The 21554-nt window shown below is 36.5% G+C and overlaps 2 protein-coding genes across 13 annotated transcripts in view; one reads left to right on the forward strand and one right to left on the reverse strand.

Moving 5' to 3' along the window:
* Positions 1-21554, reverse strand: part of SOX6 (SRY-box transcription factor 6) — a 702902-nt gene that overhangs the window by 263036 nt on the left and 418312 nt on the right. The window lies entirely within an intron of this gene.
* Positions 1168-1807, forward strand: LOC104655330 (high mobility group protein B3). Its single transcript, XM_030918961.1, has one exon. It carries the CDS (start codon positions 1187-1189, stop codon positions 1787-1789), a length of 603 nt encoding a protein of 200 aa, XP_030774821.1. The 5' UTR covers positions 1168-1186; the 3' UTR covers positions 1790-1807.

Consider the following 21554-nt stretch of genomic DNA (forward strand, 5'->3'; position numbering starts at 1 on the left):
CTGCCTTTATGTTCTTCATTCTCCTTACATTCTTGGACCTCTCTGATCCCTTAAAATGACTCAACTACTAAAATAACCATTACTCCCTGCTCCTATGCTGCCAGTGTTAATTGTCTAAACTCTATTTCTCTATAAGGAGATGCCATATTCACATCCCCATTCATGACTTTAGCCATACCTAAAGTATCTGTCTAACCTATGGTTTTAAGTATACTCATGGGTCTGATTTCTCTTGGCTTTCCCCTCAAGAACTGTTTTTTTTTTTGTTTGTTTGTTTTGTTTTTGAGACGGAGTTTTGCTCTTTTGCCCAGGCAGGAGGGAAGTGGCGCCATCTTGGCTCACTGCAACCTCCGCCACCCGGGTTCAAGCGATTCTCCTGCCTCAGCCTCTCAAGTAGCTGAAATGACAGGCACGCACCACCACTCCCGGCTAATTTTTGTATTTTTACTAGAGACGGGGTTTTACCATGTTGGTCCGGCTGGTCTCGAATTCCTGATCTCATGATCCATCTGCCTTGGCCTCCCAAAGTGCTGGGATTACAGGCATGACCCATCGCACCTGGCCTGGAACTTTTTCAGTAGAAGCTGTTTAAGGTAAATTGATGACTTAATCCTCAAAATAATAATGTTCTCTATATATTCCCAAATTCAAAACACTTGTCATTTCATGAGTACCAGCTATTTCATCATCATGATGAGAAAAAGAGAACAAAGCTGACTTCCTAAAATATCTTCAGGAATACCAGAAAATTATGGTACAAATAGAAAGATATCAAGACAATCAAGCAATTAATAGATTTCAGGGTGAGATAAAGGCTATGGGAATTGTAGTAAGGAGTCATTGTAAGAGAGATGACAATCTTCCTTTAACTGTTTCTCATAGTTTTAATTTAATAGTTAACCACATCACAATTTGTTATTAAAGTTCTATTAATGATTCATAAGTTTTTGCAGTAAACACAGAAATACATATGCCACTATGCTAACAATGTAAGAATCCCAAAAGTCTAGCCAGCATCCAGTTTCCAAAGCTTATATGCTATAATTACTCTCATGACATATCCAGGCACCTTGTCAACTGCCTAATAGCCAGAGATGATTCACTGTTGAACTGTAGATCACATTATCCTAGAAAGCCAGAATAATATGAAATAATACTTGACAGACTAGCGAACAATACAGTCAGGATGGCTAAAGGTGACCCGAAGAAACCAAAGGGCAAGATGTCTGCTTATGCCTTCTTTGTGCAGACGTGCAGAGAAGAACATAAGAAGAAAAACCCGGAGGTCCCTGTGAACTTTGCAGAATTTTCCAAGAAGTGCTCTGAGAGGTGGAAGACGATGTCCGGGAAAGAGAAATCTAAATTTGATGAAATGGCAAAGGCAGATAAAGTGCGCTATGACCGGGAAATGAAGGATTATGGACCAGCTAAGGGAGGCAAGAAGAAGAAGGATCCTAATGCTCCCAAAAGGCCACCGTCTGGATTCTTCCTGTTCTGTTCAGAATTCCGTCCCAAGATCAAATCCACAAACCCCGGCATCTCTATTGGAGACGTGGCAAAAAAGCTGGGTGAGATGTGGAATAATTTAAATGACAGTGAAAAGCAGCCTTACATCACTAAGGCAGCAAAGCTGAAGGAGAAGTATGAGAAGGATGTTGCCGACTATAAGTCAAAAGGAAAGTTTGATGGTGCAAAGGGTCCTGCTAAAGTTGCCCGGAAAAAGGTGGAAGAGGAAGATGAAGAAGAGGAGGAGGAAGAAGAGGAGGAGGAGGAGGAGGAGGATGAATAAAGAAACTGTTGATCTGTCTCCTTGTGAATACTTAGAGTAGGGGAGCGCCGTAATTGACTCATCTCTTATTTGAGAAGTGTCTGTTGCCCTCATTAGGTTTAATTACAAAATTTGATCACGGTCATATTGTAGTCTCTCAAAGTGCTCTAGAAATTGTCAGTGGTTTACATGAAGTGGCCATGGGTGTCTGGAGCACCCTGAAACTGTATCAAAGTTGTACATATTTCCAAACATTTTTAAAATGAAAAGGCACTCTTCGTGTTCTCCTCACTCTGTGCACTTTGCTGTTGGTGTGACAAGGCATTTAAAGATGTTTCTGGCTTTTTTTAAAATTTATAAGGTGGTGTTAACTATGGTTATTGGCTAGAAATCCTGAGTTTTCAACTGTATATATCTATAGTTTGTAAAAAGAACAAAACAACCGAGACAAACTCTTGATGCTCCTTGCTCGGCGTTGAGGCTGTGGGGAAGATGCCTTTTGGAGAGGCTATAGCTCAGGGTGTGCACTGTGAGGCTGGACCTGTTGACTCTGCAGGGGGCATCCATTTAGCTTCAGGTTGTCTTGTTTATCTAATTAAACTAAAGAGCTTTTGCACAGCAAAAGAAGCTACCATCAGAGTGAACAGGCAACCTACAGAATGGGAGAAAATTTTTGCAACCTACTCATCTGACAAAGGGCTAATATCCAGAATCTACAAAGAACTCAAACAAATATACGAGAAAAAAACAAACAACCCCATCAAAAAGTGGGGAAAGGATATGAACAGACATTTCTCAAAAGAAGATATCCATACAGCCAACAGACACATGAAAAAATGCTCATCATCACTGGCCATCAGAGAAATGCAAATCAAAACCACAATGAGATACCATCTCACACCAGTTAGAATGGCAATCATTAAGAAGTCAGGAAACAACAGGTGTTGGAGAGGATGTGGAGAAATAGGAACACTTTTACACTGTTGGTGGGATTGTAAACTAGTTCAACCATTATGGAAAAGAGTATGGCAATTCCTCAAGGATCTAGAACTAGATGTACCATATGACCCAGCCATCCCACTACTGGGTATATACCCAAAGGATTATAAATTAGTCTACTACAAAGACACATGTACACGTATGTTTATTGCGGCACTATTCACAATAGCAAAGACTTGGAATCAACCCAAATGTCCATCTGTGACAGACTGGATTAAGAAAATGTGGCACATATACACCATGGAATACTATGCAGCCATAAAAAAGGATGAGTTTGCGTCCTTTGTAGGGACATGGATGCAGCTGGAAACCATCATTCTTAGCAAACTATCACAAGAAGAGAAAACCAAACACCGCATGTTCTCACTCATAGGTGGGAACTGAACAATGAGATCACTTGGACTCGGGAAGGGGAACATCACACACTGGGGTCTATCATGGGGAGGGGGGAGGGGGGAGGAGGGAGGGATTGCATTGGGGAGTTATACATGATATAAATGATGAATTGATGGGTGCTGACGAGTTGATGGGTGCAGCACACCAACATGGCATAAGTATACATATGTAACAAACCTGCACGTTATGCACATGTACCCTAGAACTTAAAGTATAATAAAAAAAAAAAAAAAAAAAAAAAAAAGAAATAATACTTGACAGCAAATTAGAAAAACCATGCTCTACTAAAGGAGAAGATCTTCAAACCTGAAAACTTTAAATTAAAAGGGAAAATTTGTAGGGGAAATTTGAAAAGAAAAATTATAGACTTTTTCTGTAATTCTAGTCCCACAATTCTCAAAAAAAGAAGTAAATTTCACAGTTAAGAGTATGACGTTCTCATATAGAGGATGATCACTGTTTTTGTTGTTTGATTTTGGTTTTGTTTTTCTGTTTGTTTAGATCAAAGAGTAGTATGAAAGATTTGAAAAGTGCATGAGGAAATGTGTTCCAATAATGTCTGGAATAGATGTCAGTATGCCTTGGTGACAAGGGCATGAGCTTTAGCATCATATAATCCATTCAAATCCTGGTTTGGCCACTATTTTGCTGTCTTGAACAAAATTATTTCATGTTTCTGAGCCTCTGTTCACTCTTTTGGAAATGGAGGACAGTGATGCCCATCTCATGGCATTGGTTTGAGGACTAAGTGAGATAAAATACACAAAATCACTGTGATACAAAGTATTTGCCCCAAAAATGTTAGTCCTTCTTTTTGTCAGCGCTTTCTCTCTCACTTCTTGGTAGGCCTTTAAAAATAGGAATTTCTCATGTCTGAAGAGTAGAAAATATGAAATTACATAAACCCCACATAACCTAATACAATGATGGGCAAATAATAAGCACTTTAAAAAGATTTGTGGAGTGACTGAGATTCTACAAATGCATTCCTTCTTGAAAAGAGGGATGGATGAGATGAATTCTCAAGATCCTTCCTGGTTCTGACATTAATGTTCCAACCAAAAAGCTTTTCTTAGTGTCAACCACAATAAGAATCAGTTCATGAGGAGAGGGGAAAGGGCATTTTTTGTGGTCCTACTTCCAGTTTTTTTTTTTTTTATGAAATATAATACAGAGAATCTCCTCAGAGCCCTTCTTGCAGTCTTAAGCAAATTCTTCTTTTTAGACTAAAAAAAAATCATAACTCTTTCCTCTAGTATTTCATGTCATCTCATTCAATCATCATCTCTTATTCATTTTTTTCTTCATTATTAATTATAATTTCATCACAAATGAGTCTTTGTAAATACTCAAAAAATGGCCCAGGTACAGAGAGCCATGTCAGATAGTGGTGATTCCCTTCTTCTTCTTCTTCCTAACATGAAAACTGAATAGTACACAGAAAGAGACTTGGGAAAGTAACAAGTATTCCAGTAAAATGCTTCTCAACATCCATCTGGGAGGGCAACAGTAAACCATGATAGCCATGGCTGAGAAATGCACAGTCAACTGTAAGTGTTAGAGAACAGCCATCGTGCTTTGAGGCAAATGCCTACTGGCACAAAACTATGATTGGAAAAATAAAAGAGCTCCTTTCAGTAACCAGTTAACAAGAAATCCAGAATGCTCAATGGATGTGAAAGCCTGTATTTAAGCAAAACCACAGCATGGTCGTGCCCATTTCATTTTCTTTAGCTTTTTTAATAAACTTCTATTTATGCTCCCTTGATGTTACCAACGTAAACTTCAGGGTCTCAGTAGATTTTCCCACATATTAGACTAGAAAAATTTCTAGCCCTATAGACTTACGTAAAGCACTCTTTGTATACTTAACTGTCTCTTCATATCCTGCAACCTGAGCACAACAGATACGTGTTTGAACAGTAGAGGTGGTTTTACTAACTTGAGTAAAAATGCGTTCCTGGGTCCAGATAAAACTAAAGTTTCTTTATAAAGAGTTATGTAGTTAGAAATTGCTGTCGATGACTATCAAAGTAGTAAAAACCTACCTATTTATAATATGGTCAGAGGTATATCTCAATGTACTTCTAAAATAAAAAATAAATTAAAATTTTCATTTAAAAATGATGATTATGAGCCAATATTAAAAATGTCTTAACAGTCGTAAAGATGTACAGATTTGTTTTACAATCACACTCCTGTAAGTAACCATATAGTTTCTAGCCAACCTTAAAATCAGACTGTTTCCAATAGAAAGCTAACATTTTATTTCTAATAATCTCTGCTTTTGAGTCTATTTGAAGAGTATGGTCAAAGACAGGAGCCATGCGCATATGTACATTTTCAATTCCATCTATACTCCTGCCCTAATCCTTGTGGCTTGGACCCATTCCAGATGCTCTGCCTTACTCTGTGGTTTGTATTTGAGATCCCCTCTCCTGATTCATTGCATTCCCATGATTGACAAACAGATTCAGTTATGAAAACAAACAGTTACCTACCTGTAATTGGTTTATAACAGCTGTACTGCTGTAGCACTTCTAAAACATGGTGATGTCACCTCCTAGGTAAGTTCCTGTTCACTTCAGTAAGGGGTTAGGGGGTGTTGATTTTACGTTCGCTTCTTACCATTAAGGATTTCTTATTGTTCATCAATATATTCAGTACATATGACCTATATACATTTTATGGAATAAATTACATATTTTTATTATTTTTAACCCCCACAAATTAAATGTAAATAAGCAAGACTGGATTTTAATTTTCTAAACTGATGTGCCTTTTTAAATTGAAAACGTAATAGTCTTCAAATGGAAAGGGCCACTTTTTTTACTGATTTAATGTGGAGCATGCTACCACTTTATTGCTAGATTAAAATGTTAGACTAGAAGTAATAACCTAGTACTTTGTCTCATAATATCAATTGAATTATATGAAATACATCAAACTAGTTACAATACAAGCTACTACTTACATACTACAAACAATTGCAACTCTCTCTGCATATTAGAATAAGAGATTAGAACTTAACATTTTAAAATTCCCATGGAAATCAAATGTATTTTAAGTATCAGCTCTGATTATTTAATCAGACAACTTTCATTTTGCCCTGGCTAATTTTGAAGGCTGATAATATTTTACTCATAAAAATAATTGTGCACCTGTTGTGATGGAAGCCTAGTTAAACAAATGTTAATAGGAATGTAACTCTTTGCTTTTAAGCATAAGAACACAAGTTTCTCATTACTATTATATGAAAAAACATATTTTAAAGCTATGGAAAATATCTCATTTTAAATCTCCCCTCTTTCATGGAGAGGTATTTAAGAATATTATTAAAACACGTATAAAAATAGTCACACATTAACTTGAAAGGAAACTAACACTGATGATATCTACCAAACAAAATGGATGCGGAGTTCCTCCTTTCATTTAATACTTCGGTTTTTCTACCTTACTCTATTCCCTGGCCAAACCATTTTAATGATATTGGACCATTTCCATGAAACATGTACTTTTCTTACTAGTTTATGATCAAAGGAGAAAATAAAAAGTAGGTTTACAAAAGCTGTACCCCTCTTGCACTCTTCTTATTTTCAGACCCTTTCAGCATTAGAGATCTTTTTCGGTACCCAAATCCTCTGAGGTTTAAAAAAGTGCTAGGCACTCATGGAAGAGAGAGTCTTAGACCTTTACTTGGTTATTTCTATCATTTTGTATAGACTTTCTAAGAGCTACCAACTTGTGTCTCTTCAATCCATTTTCAGGTATAATCAAATCCTAAGTGCTGAAAAGAGGCTTGAGAAAAAATAATTTGTCTGAAGTTAAACTAGTTAAATTTTGAGCTCAGTTATATTCATTTCTTACTTACTTCCATAAGGAAGTTGCCTTGCAATTGACTCAGCCTTTTTAAGGTTATATTTAAAAGGTAATTTTATTTAAAATCACCTTAATTTTGGAACCCTATCGTTTACTATGTTAGGCCCATTCTAATTTTATCTTGGTTAGTGCAGTAGAAGTTTACTAGCAGAGTACACAAATGAGCGCATTTTTAAAACGACCTAAATTCTCTGTAGTTTTCTTTTTCAGTATTTTAATGCAGACATTTGGATTGAAAGGGAATCACAAGTAAACGGAATAATTGCATCAAATTTCCTCAGTGCATTAAATGTGCACTCAGTAGTAATTACTAACAGTAGCAACACATTTAAAAATGTAGAGAATAATGTGCAATTTATGCTTATTTCAAGGCCCTTATTCATAAAAATACCATTTGGATGAAAATGCACATATTTTATTAAGTGGTTAGCCCAGTAATTTTTAAAAATTCAGATAAATGACCTAAATACTAAGTGTGTGGGAGGTCTAGTACTATGGGCCAGTTCCTAATGCGACATAGCTATCCCTTGAGACTTTGGTTAAGAGCAGACTCTAAACTAAAGAAATACCCAGAGCACGTCCTAGCACCTAGGGTGCTAGGCACAGAGCATTCCTGTGCCTATAAATAGCAAGGAGATTAATCACAATCCCATGCATTTTTCTTTAAAAAATCAGCTATATATAAATATTATCACAAATGTCTATTTTAAAACTACATATGTTTATTCAAACAAAAAAGGCTAAAGTGAAATAAAGCAAATTAATCATAGCATAACCTTTTAAAATGTTTTTCATAATTTTGTGTTTACTAACTCACATTATAAAAATCTCCTTATAACTTTGTTGTTGTTGTTGTTGCTGTTGTTTTCTGAGACGGAGTGTCACTCTGTTGCCCAGGCTGGAGTGCAGCGGCCGGATCTCAGCTCACTGCAAGCTCCACCTCCCGGGTTCCCGCCGTTCTCCTGCCTCAGCCTCCTGAGTAGCTGGGACTACAGGCACCCGCCACCTCGCCCGGCTAGTTTTTTAGTAGAGACGGGGTTTTTTAGTAGAGACGGGGTTTCACCATGTTAGCCAGGATGGTCTCGATCTCCTGACCTCGTGATCCGCCCGTCTCGGCCTCCCAAAGTGCTGGGATAACAGGCTTGAGCCACCGCGCCTGGCCCATTATAACTTTTAAAATAAATGTGTATATATATTAAAATCTCATTATCACAGTTACACTAAAAAATCCATTTATTAACTGTGTGATCGGCAATATTACATGTGAATAATCCATTTTAACAAGAAGCCCTCTAAGTTTTAGCTACCACTATAATAAAATACCAGAAGCAAAATTATATAGAAAATAACATTTTAGGTAAAATAATTTGGCCTGTACCTAAACCTGATGATTTAATAATACTGCAAGGGGTTGGGAGGCATATAATAGCTAAACTACCTGTTATAAGATGGGAATGAAGCTGAATAGGCTATTATTTACCAGGCCTAGATTATTCAAAAAATATTTTAATTATCAATAAATTGAATATCATTTTTGGTTGAGCAAACGTTGGTGACACGAACTACGCTGTAAACTTGACATTTATGATCATACCAATTTCTGGGACTTCCTCGCAGTATTATACATGTTTAATCGTTTCCCATGAGATAATTTGTGATACAAGAGCTAATGACAGTTCCAGGTCCCTATTGGTGGCACATATCCAAATACTCTTGTTCCTTTTCCTACTGGAAAACTATTGACCAAGAATCTATCTCGTCAGTCACTTTACAACTACCCATCTCATCTTCACATTAATCCTGAAACGCATGGTTTTCTTTTTTTTTTTTTCTTTTTTTTGTAAACCACATTTCAGGTTAGAAAGTTGAGAGTAAAATAGATTAAATAAACAGATAAATTTATACCCATCAAAAATCAAACACACATGTGATCAACTCCACAGTTCATGTTTATTATGTCACAGTTGCAGATCCAGGGGAAGAAAGCAACTAACTTCTTGAAGCCATTAACTTCATTCAGGGTTTCATAGATTCTTTGAAGTCTAAAATGTGACTAAGTTGCTTTGTAGTTATTACTGAGCAATTAACTTATTGTCAAAGTAATTATGTGCTAACCTAAGGATCTAGTCCAGCAGTTCTCAAAATGTGGTTCTTAGATCCTGGGAGTCCCAGAAAACTATTCAAGGTGTCCCTGAAATAATTTTCATAGTTTTTATAGTAATGCTAAGGCATTATTTGCACGTTACAGTGATGACATTTGCATTGATTATGCAAATGAAATAGTGAGTAAAACTGCTGGTTTCTTAGCATGAATCGAAGGAACCAATCTTTGTAGTAATTGTATTCTTCACCATCACACACTTGTAATAAAACAAGTAAATACAAACAAAAAAATCTAATGTCACTTAAGAATGTTCCTTGATGAAACCAATAAAAATTACTTTTATTAAATGGTGACTTTTAAGTACATATACTTTTAATAGTCTGTGTGATGAAATGAGAAGCACTTCTCTTACACACATAACAGTTGCTTCAAGGAAAATCGTCACTTGTGCTTTTATTGGCACTGGAAGCTGAATTTTATCAAAGCTATTTTTATAGAGCAACACTTTCATTTGAAAGAACAACTAAGAAAATATTATTATTCGGATCTCAATATTTGGCAAGTGAGGCTTGTCACTTCAAGAAAAGTAACTGATAGTATTGGTAAAAATAATTCATTCAAGGGAAAATGATAGTTTTGGAAAACTTCTATCTGCCATCAAGAGCATGACAGTTTCCAAATACTTTTAAAGACTTTTCTGATGAGATTTGTGGTGATATTAATGAATGCAATTTTCTGATATTACATAATGAAATGTGTCAACATAAGGAAAAGAGTTACACACGATGTTACAAAATCATGCATGGAGCAAAAGATTCATTGGAAGTTAAGGTTAAACCAATAGATTTTAACATAAAAGTATGAAAAGTTCATTGACAGGGTTTCAGATCCTGTACTGGACCTAACTTTTAAGAAACTGCCACTTGTAAAACTTGGCAAAGTATCAAAGAAGAATATTCACAATTACATGAAAAGGTTGTAAAATATTCCTCTCTTTAACTCCATATCAAAATGAGGTCAGATTGTCTTCATATACTTCAATCAAAAATTTATCAAAGTCGACTAAATGCAAAAACAGATATAAGAGTCCAACATCTATTAACCTATACATTAAAGAGATCTGAAAAATGTAAACCAATGTCACTCTTCTCACTAATTTGTTTTTGTTTAGCTATTTGGTTACAGCTATTTTTCATAAAAATTTGTTTCATGTTACTATGTAGTGGTACCATGATAGCTCACTGTAGCCCTGAACCCCTGGGCTAAAACGATCCACCTGCCTCAGCTTCTCCAGTAGCTAAGACTACAGGCACATGTCACCACACCCAGCTAACTTTTAAAACTTTTTGTAGAGATGGGGTCTTGCTATATGCCCAGGCTGGTCTTGAACTCCTATCCTCAAGCATTCCTCTTGCTTTGGCTTCCCAAAGTGCTGGGATTACAGGTCTGAGCCACTGCACTTGGCCCTATGTACAAGGTTTAATATCATAACTTCTAAATGAATTAGTAGGTACTTTAAAAATTTCTCTTGTTTAATTTCTACAGAATAAATACAAACAAAAACCAATCTTTTTGGGGTCCTCAATAAAAATGTAAGAGTGTAAATGTAAGAGTGTAAATGTAATGAGTGTAAAAAATGTAAGAGTATAAATTTAAGCACTTCAGTTCTAGTTATTCTATTAAATATTTTCAGTTTCAAGTACTAAAATATGACGTGTTCTTGCCTACTGTAGCATTTATTGATTCCCTACTTCACGCTACCCTATAAAGTACATATTTTCTCTCTAACACTCTCAATAAAATTCAGAAGCTAAGTAGGTAGTACCATCTATTTTCTTTTGTACAAATAAGAAAACTAATCCCCTTCACCTTTATTATTCAGTCTTTTTAAAAATAGTATTTTTTATTCAAAAAGCAATGCACAACACATCATTTTAAAAAGTCCTATAGTACAAATTACACAGCACAAAATTTAAAAATCAGCCTCACCCTATACCATTCATTTCCTACTGCACAATCTCTGTTAACAGTTTACTAAATACCCTTCCAGTAATTTTCTATGTATATATAATTTACTATACAAATTGATGCACAGAATACTCTCCTCAGTTTTTCTCTGATATTTTTAATAGTTCCAGAGATGCTAATCTTCATTAAACCAACCAATCATTCAAGTAATATAGAGATGCTGGGCTAAAAGTCTCTAAATCAGTGACCCCATTTCTCCCACCACAATGCAGAGTAAATCAGACTTAGGTTTATGTCCTTGGAGGCATTTTCATTTAACACTCAACTTTTCTCATTTCTTTATTGAGATAAGAAAATGCTACGAAAATGGGACTAAATTTACCATCCAAAATGTTATGAAATCAGCATTCTAAGTTATAGAAGTTCCTTTAATTTACCTAAACACATTTCACTCTCAGATTCGTATTATTCTGACATTACCCTGTCATCTCTCGTTCCACTAAGAGTCATAATGCAATCTATAGGTGTGTATTAATGTATGGATGTATAGATGTAGATATAGATGTTAATGGCTGTTTTCAATTCTGGGTTTGTACATTAATACTGAGACAAAATTGTTTGTATTCAAATAATACTAGCTACTTTAATAGAGAAAGGCTCCCCCCTCAGCCTAAATCTAACACACATCATTTAAGCTCCAGTATGTTTTCACTAATTCCACACAGGGCGATTACAGATGTCCTGCTAGCCACCATTTCCTGGTAAGCAATCTGAATGGCTTCCAGGAAATTGCTAATGACCTTCATTTTACTTAAAATCTGGGCTTCAATTAGTAACAGTTTTTCTTCTCCATGTTAGCTATGCTTACTTTCATCATAGCAATCAGGAAGAAAAAAGTAAAATGTCTTGCATTTGTATTATATCAAAACATATTCTTTTTTGTTTCGATATGTCACCAAATAGACTAGTACATATTTAATGTAATCATAATTGTGTAAGAATACTTTGGATCATTTTACTTTAAACCAATTTTGCCTCCTTTCCCTACTCTAGGCTGTAGCTATTGCTAAAATTAGCCTTTTAAAAATAAAATCAATAGAAATATTTTATAATTGGTGACTATTTTCACATATAAGAACATTTTATAATTGAAATTTTTGAAACCAGGTATGATTTTTAGTTTTATACTTTTAATTATAATAATTAACTACAAACAATAAGTTTCCGATTCTTTTTCAGTGAATATAAAATATGATTATGTGGTCAATGTAATAATAACAAAGAACATTTTTAGCCAGTATTATGTTTATAATCAGAACCTGTTATTAAACTTCAGTGTTTTCTTTTATGTAAACATTTATTTCACTAATTAGATTCAACTAATTTTTTTCCCAACATATTGATTTCTTTTAATCCCAATAGTTAACAATGATTCTAATGTATCATAATACTTTAGACCTTAATCATATAGTAGGAATTCTTGCCAGTAGCTTTTGTTTGAGTTTTAATTAAGAAGACCTTGTGCCTCTAACCCCAAGTGGGGAGAGGTTTTAATTGCTTTTATGTATATCACACAGACTTCAAAAGAAGTAAAAGATGTTGATAACAGAGAGTACAAAGGAGAGCTTTGAAATGTCTACATTCATGCAAAGTGGTATAATTAAAAAAAAAAAAAACTATGGGTGCTGCTGTATTATAATGTATATACATATTTATAAAACTAGCTGCTGTATGCATTTGTTGTTAGCAAAAAGAGTCCATGGGTTCTACAATAATTACCCACTATTGATAACAAGACAATCAAGAGACTATGTAAAATGGACTAAACATGCTATTTTGGGGGAATATTAAGTTTCCACCTTAGTAATTTACTATATAATTCAGAGCAGTGACTTTTCTTTTATGGATATTGAGATCCCAATACGAAAAGTAAGAAGTTGGATTACATAATATACAAAGCACCTCCAGCTCTAATTTTTGGAGATTCTAGGATCTAGATATTACTCTGAAGTTGTACAATTACACAGACATATATAGAAAATACTGGCAAACATTATTTCATTAAAACAGGAAAGTGAAAAACATCTGTTGTATCAATCTTTTTTACAAGTCAGTCTCTAGATCAATATAGCATTCGTTTAACTGTTATGGATAACAATTTATATTTTTAAAAATCTATAAAATCTAAACATCGATAGTTACTGTTTTGATACTTTTTTCTAAAGAGACAGTAAAAATCCCTAGGTATGTGAACTTTGCTATTAAAAATTTTATCAGAGTTGAAAAGTGGCAGATGATTAAACTCTAAGCATTTCTAGTTTTTTTTAAGTTCCACCAGATAAAACAATTGCTGTAAATTTGTAAGTAGAAATTCAAGAAAAACTCATTTATAAGCAAATATGCAAAGTTTACAGCCACAGCTCTTGTAAAACCACTCTAGTCCTTCTGTGATTGCCTAAAACAGAAAACAGTAGTAATTATGAATTGCTATTCCAAAGAAAACAAAAAACAAAAAAAACAAAGTATTCTGTAGAAAAGGAAATGTATGGAATAAGCAATCAAAGCACTTACATATACTTTAGGCCCTTATGATAGAAATGAACAAACTAGGAGACAGAACTGGCCTTTAAGATAGAACACTAATTCTATGGGAATGCTGTTAAATCCATCCTGACCCTTTGGTGATAACAGCACTGCTAAAGTTACCTCAAGAATAACCTACACTATTTGATCTTCAAAGACCTATCATGCAGTGAAAGAAACCATGACTTTTGTGTTCCTGTGCACTCCTCCGAAGATTTATGCTTGCAATCAAAACTAAAAATGAAACCAGGCCTTCAGTGGCACTTAGTAGCAGTGTTGTAATAAATTTGCATTTTAATTCAGTATTTGCACCAAGCCCAATCATAATATGCTTGTACTATTTGATGTAATGCAGTTCCTAATTTTACTTCTTTTAGTAACAACCCTAATAAAGTAACAGGGAGCAATGCTTCCAGTCTTTAACAGTGAACTACAATGATACTATTTAGGTTCTATAACCAAACTTTTCAGACATATTAGTTGAGTAACTATAACAAGTAATTGGTTTTCAACAGTGCCTTTGAAAAACATTGGGAACCATTTGTAGAATTTCCCATGAAAAAGTACTTGTTTAGTCAATTTTTTTCGGTCAGAAGAGACTGTTATTTTTCTAAGCTACAGAAGACTATAACTACAAGCATATCTACCTTAATCCCTAAATGTAAATTTTGAAATAATTAATCATAAATGACCAAGGAAAGAAAATACTATTTTCCTTATTTGGTTCCATATTTCATCACATAATTGTGTTTTTTTTCTCTCTCTCTCTCTCTTATCATCTGTGTGTGTGTCAAACACAAACACAGTTTGTGCTAACTCAAACAACCAACATTACTGTTTCCCTGACACACTGTCCAGAGAGGCACTTTCACACTAAGGAGGAGATGCCAGACATAGCATAGAGGAGCATGTGTGTAAAACAGGCAGGCTGACTAAGATGATCTCAGCCATTAAGGTTAGACCCACTCATGGAGACAGAGAATGAATCCTCATACTCTAGACATCATGTGGTATGTCACCATTGCATTTAGATATATCTCATAAATAACTATGGCATCTTCATTCCTTTAGCAAAACTCAAACAAACATAGATACAGATGGGTTATGGGCCCTACCAGTAGTTCTGTCTTACCCTGTATCCTTCTGTAACCTCTACAAGAGGTTGTATTTCTTCAACCCTCTCTCTCATTCAGGTACAGATCAAGATAAATACTACCACATGGAGAACTGTATTATCTATATCACTCCTGGTTTGCCATACTGCCTATTTTACATAGAAAAGGGTAAAAGTGGAGTTATTTTAGTTGTTTGTGGGTTGTGAGAGGGAGGAACAGCCCATAATCTCTTTTTCTTGCTCCCACTGCAGAATTCGAAGGCTTTAAAGAATAACTACTTTGTATTGTATTAAACAGAGTATTCAGAGGCCAAGATTCAAACCCTACATTCACAACTTTCTGAGCGACGCTAAACAAGCTACCTAATTCTCTCAGTCTCATTTTACTCATATGTAAAATCAGTATAATAATATTTTCCACACTGGATTGTTAAAGGACTCAAATAAAATGTTAGATGTTTACTATGTAAACAATAAGACATCTTACAAAAGTTACTGACCAAATTATTTATTGACAGGAAACAGAACATATTTTGAAAGTCAGTCTTCTAATTAAGAAAGTATAATAACTGTAGTATTAATTTGAAAGGAACCTTAGGAGATTGTGAAGATAACATTCCATCAGCATGGGAACACCCTCTACAACATCTCTGCTTAAAATTTTCCAGAACCCAATTTTTATTTATTTTATTAATTCATCCTTTAATTCATTCCTTCATTCATTCATTCAACAAATATTTATTATTTCAGATTTTTTAATGTTTTTTGTTTGTTTGTTTGTTTGTTTTTTGAGACAGGGTCTCACTCTGTTACCCAGACTGGAATGCAGTGGTGCAATCACAGTCTCAACCTCCTGCGGTCAAGCGATCTTCCTGCCTCAACCTTCTGAGTAGCTGGGACTAAAGGCGCACATCACCAGGCCCAACTAATTCAACAAATATTTATTGAACATCTACTTATACCTGAGGCACTCTCTACTAATGCAGTCCAATCTTATCATTGTCAGACAGCTATAAGTTCTTAATTTCAGCTTTTTATTAAGAAAAAGTTCCTTATTACCTCAACCCCCTAAAACAGCAGAAAACAAATATTATCCTCTTCTATTCAATAAAACTTCAAGTCAAATAATATGCATTAGGCCAAACTTCCCTAAGTCTTTAATTACTATTCATGCTAAATGTTCAAGACTCTTTACTATTCTAGTCATTCTAATAAATACTAATGTGACAAAAGATCTTAAAGACGAAAGATCTTAAGACAAAAGATCTCTTAAAAATATGAGACCCAGGCCGGATGCAGTGGCTCATGCCTGTAATTCCAGCACTTTGGGAGGCCGAGGCAGGCGGATCAGCTGAGGTCAGGAGTTCAAGTCCAGTCTCACCAAAATGGTGAAACCCTGTCTCTACTAAAAATACAAAACCTAACCAGGTGTGGTGGCACATGCCTGTAATCCCAGCTACTCAGGAGGCTAAGGCAGGAGGACCTCTTGAACCTGGGGGGGTAGAGGTTGCACTGAGGCAAGATTACACCAATGCACTCCTGCCTAGGTGACAGAACAAGACCCATCTCAAAAAAAAAAAAAAAAAAGAGACCCCAATTGGGACACAACACTTCAGATGCAACCAGACCAAATCAAAGGTATAAACATTTTATTCTGTATTTCATTTAAAGTTTTAATAATAAAGTTATTTTGTAATAATTGTAACAATGTTAACTTGGTTTGAATCCTGATTTGAGATGACTACTATTAAATTTATGCCAATTATAGCATTCTATCCTCAGTACTGCTACTAGCAAGGAGGCTACATATGAAAAAATGGTAGGGAGTTGACGGATCTTTCTATTTAAGAATATTAAGAATGGTGGCTAACAGGGGTAAGAGAGAGAGAGGAATAGGGAGATGTAGGTCAAAGGTTACAAAGTTGCAGTTATGTAGGATGAATAAGTCTATAGCTCTACTCTATAACATAAAACCTAAAGTTGATAATACTGTGCTGCATGCTGGAAATTTGCCACGAGAGTATATTTTAGGTACTCTAACCACACACACAAAACAAGGTAACTATGTGAGGTGATACAAACATTAATTTGCTTGACTAGTAATTATTTCAATATATGTATGTATATCAAAACTTCATGCTGTCCACCTTACATATAGACAATAAAAAAAGAAGAATATTAGGCATGACTCAGGTACATACTCATAAAAAATTCTATGATTTAGTGTTTCTCAGATTTTAGCAGTATTCCAACTCCTATCAAGGGGTTTTAGAAACATTGCTTTACATTAATCAGATATAAAATTTTATGAGAAACCACTGATTTTTAAAGTAAAATCTAAAAAGTAAAATAATAATTTATTATTTCTTAAATATGTAAAAATATTAAGCCCCCTGAGTTGAAGAATCATTGCCCTTATCCATTCTACTGCCCACACTTGACTCTCCTTCTAGCACCTACCCATCACATAGAATTTTCCAATGGCAGTGATAAAGGCTGAGTTCTCTCCCTTCCCCAGCTTCATTATACTCTATGACTCTAAAAGAATATGTGCAGTTGAAGATGACCGAATAGGAACAGCCCCAGTCTCCAACTCCCAGCGCGAGCGACACAGAAGACCGGTGATTACTGCATTTTCAACAGAGGTACTGTGGTCATCTCACTAGGGAGTGCTGGACAATCAGTGCTGGTCAGCTGCTGCAGCCCGACCAGCGAGAGCTGAAGCAGGGCGAGGCATCGCCTCACCTGGGAAGCATAAGGGGGAAGGGAATCCCTTTTCCAAGCCAGGGGAACTGAGACACACAACACCTGGAAAATCGGGTAATTCCCACCCCAATACTGCGCTTTAAGCAAACGGACACACCAGGAGATTATACCCACCCCTGGCCAGGAGGGTCCCACGGCCACAGAGCATCCCTCATTGATAGCACAGCAGTCTGCGATCTAACCCCAAGGCAGCAGCAAGGCTGGGGGAGGGGCGCCTGCCATTGCTGAGGCTTACGTAGGTAAACAAAGCCCTGGGAAGATCCAACTGGGTGGAGCTCACAGCAGCTCAAGGAAACCTGCCTGTCTCTGTAGACCCCACCTCTGGGGACAGGGCACAGCTAAACAACAACAACAAAAAAAGCAGCAGAAACCTGCCCAGACGCAAACGACTCTGTCTGACAGCTATGAAGAGAGCAGTGGATCTCCCAACATGGAGGTTGAGATCTGAGAACGGACAGACTGCCTGCTCAAGTGGGTCCCTGACCCCTGAGTAGCCTAACTGGGAGACATCCCCCACTAGGGGCAGTCTGACATCCTACACCTCACAGGGTGGAGAATACCCCTGAGAGGAAGCTTCCAAAGTAAGAATCAGACAGGTACACTCGCTGTTCAGCAATATTCTATCTTCTGCAACCTCTGCTGCTGATACCCAGGCAAACAGGGTTTGGAGTGGACCTCAAGCAATCTCCAACAGACCTGCAGCTGAGGGTCTGGACTGTTAGAAGGAAAACTATCAAACAGGAAGGACACCTATACCAAAACCCCATCAGTACGTCACCATCATCAAAGACCAGAGGCAGATGAAACCACAAAGATGGGGAAGAAGCAGGGCAGAAAAGCTGGAAATTCAAAAAATAAGAGCGCATCTCCCCCTGCAAAGGAGCACACCTCATCGCCAGCAACGGATCGAAGCTGGTCAGAGAATGACTTTGACAAGATGAGAGAAGAAGGCTTCAGGCCATCAAACTTCTCAGAGCTAAAGGAGGAATTACGTACCCAGTGCAAAGAAACTAAAAATCTTGAAAAAAGAGTGGAAGAATTGATAGCTAGAATAATTAATGCAGAGAAGGTCATAAATGAAATGACAGAGATGAAAACCATGACACAAGAAATACGTGACAAATGCACAAGCTTCAGTAACCGACTCGATCAACTGGAAGAAAGAGTATCAGCGATTGAGGATCAAAGGAATGAAATGAAGCGAGAAGAGAAACCAAAAGAAAAAAGAAGAAAAAGAAATGAACAAAGCCTGCAAGAAGTATGGGATTATGTAAAAAGACCAAATCTACGTCTGATTGGGGTGCCTGAAAGTGAGGGGGAAAATGGAACCAAGTTGGAAAACACTCTTCAGGATATCATCCAGGAGAACTTCCCCAACCTAGGAGGGCAGGCCAACATTCAAATTCAGGAAATACAGAGAACACCACAAAGATACTCCTCGAGAAGAGCAACTCCAAGACACATAATTGCCAGATTCACCAAAGTTGAAATGAAGGAAAAATTATTAAGGGCAGCCAGAGAGAAAGGTCGGGTTACCCACAAAGGGAAGCCCATCAGACTAACAGCAGATCTCTCGGCAGAAACTCTACAAGCCAGAAGAGAGTGGAGGCCAATATTCAACGTTCTTAAAGAAAAGAATTTTCAACCCAGAATTTCATATCCAGCCAAACTAAGTTTCATAAGTGAAGGAGAAATAAAATCCTTTACAGATAACCAAATGCTTAGAGATTTTGTCACCACCAGGCCTGCCTTACAAGAGACCCTGAAGGAAGCACTAAACATGGAAAGGAACAACCGGTACCAGCCATTGCAAAAACATGCCAAAATGTAAAGACCATCGAGGCTAGGAAAAAACCGCATCAACTAACAAGCAAAATAAACAGTTAATATCATAATGGCAGGATCAAGTTCACACATAACAATATTAACCTTAAATGCTAATGGACTAAATGCTCCAATTAAAAGACACAGACTGGCAAACTGGATAAAGAGTCAAGACCCATCAGTCTGCTGCATTCAGGAGACCCAGCTCACATGCAGAGACATACATGGGCTCAAAATAAAGGGATGGAGGAAGATCTACCAAGCAAATGGAGAACAAAAAAAAGCAGGGGTTGCAATCCTAATCTCTGATAAAACAGACTTTAAACCATCAAAGATCAAAAGAGACAAAGAAGGCCATTACATAATGGTAAAGGGATCAATTCAACAGGAAGAGCTAACCCTCCTAAATATATATGCACCCAATACAGGAGCACCCAGATTCATAAAGCAAGTCCTTAGAGACTTACAAAGAGACTTAGACTCCCATACAATAATAATGGGAGACTTCAACACTCCACTGTCAATATTAGACAGATCAACGAGACAGAAAGTTAACAAGGATATCCAGGAATTGAACTCATCTCTGCACCAAGCGGACCTAATACACATCTATAGAACTCTCCACCCCAAATCAACAGAATATACATTCTTCTCAGCACCACATCGCACTTATTCCAAAATTGACCACATAATTGGAAGTAAAGCACTCCTCAGCAAATGTACAAGAACAGAAATTATAACAAACTGTCTCTCAGACCACAGTGCAATCAAACTAGAACTCAGGACTAAGAAACTCAATCAAAACCGCTCAACTACATGGAAACTAGACAACCTGCTCCTGAATGACTACTGGGTACATAACGAAATGAAAGCAGAAATAAAGATGTACTTTGAAACCAATGAGAACAAAGATACAACATGCCAGAATCTCTGGGACACATTTAAAGCAGTGTGTAGAGGGAAATTTATAGCACTAAATACCCACAAGAGAAAGCTGGAAAGATCTAAAATTGACACTCTAACATGACAATTAAAAGAACTGGAGAAGCAAGAGCAAACACATTCAAAAGCTAGCAGAAGGCAAGAAATAACAAAGATCAGAGCAGAACTGAAGGAGATAGAGACACAAAAACCCTCCAAAAATCAATGAATGCAGGAGTTGGTTTTTTGAAAAGATCAACAAAATTGACAGACTGCTAGCAAGACTAATAAAGAAGAAAAGAGAGAAGAATCCAATAGATGCAATAAAAAATGATAAAGGGGATATCACCACCAACCCCACAGAAATACAAACTACCATCAGAGAATACTATAAACACCTCTACGCAAATCAACTAGAAAATCTAGAAGAAATGGATAATTTTTTGGACACTTACACTCTTCCAAGACTAAACCAGGAAGAAGTTGAATCCCTGAATAGACCAATAGTAGGCTCTGAAATTGAGGCAATAATTAATAGCCTACCCACCAAAAAAAGTCCAGGACCAGATGGATTCACAGCTGAATTCTACCAGAGGTACAAGGAGGAGCTGGTACCATTCCTTCTGAAACTATTCCAATCAATAGAAAAAGAGGGAATCCTCCCTAACTCATTTTATGAGGCCAACATCATCCTGATACCAAAGCCTGGCAGAGACACAACAAAAAAAGAAAATTTTAGACCAATATCCCTGATGAACATCGATGCAAAAATCCTCAATAAAATACTGGCAAACCGGATTCAGCAGCACATCAAAAAGCTTATCCACCATGATCAAGTGGGCTTCATCCCTGGGATGCAAGGCTGGTTCAACATTCGCAAATCAATAAACGTAATCCAGCATATAAACAGAACCAAAGACAAGAACCACATGATTATCTCAACAGATGCAGAAAAGGCCTTTGACAAAATTCAACAGCCCTTCATGCTAAAAACGCTCAATAAATTCGGTATTGATGGAACGTACCTCAAAATAATAAGAGCTATTTATGACAACCCCACAACCAATATCATACTGAATGGGCAAAAACTGGAACAATTCCCTTTGAAAACTGGCACAAGACAGGGACGCCCTCTCTCACCACTCCTATTCAACATAGTGTTGGAAATTCTGGCTAGGGCAACCAGGCAAGAGAAAGAAATCAAGGGTATCCAGTTAGGAAAAGAAGAAGTC

Source organism: Rhinopithecus roxellana, chromosome 15, assembly GCF_007565055.1.
Source record: "Rhinopithecus roxellana isolate Shanxi Qingling chromosome 15, ASM756505v1, whole genome shotgun sequence".
NCBI classification, from domain to species: Eukaryota; Metazoa; Chordata; class Mammalia; order Primates; family Cercopithecidae; genus Rhinopithecus; species Rhinopithecus roxellana.

Coding starts and splice junctions, on each gene's coding strand:
- LOC104655330 (XM_030918961.1), top strand. CDS start 1,187: ATGGCTAAAGGTGACCCGAAGAAACCAAAGGGCAAGATGTCTGCTTAT.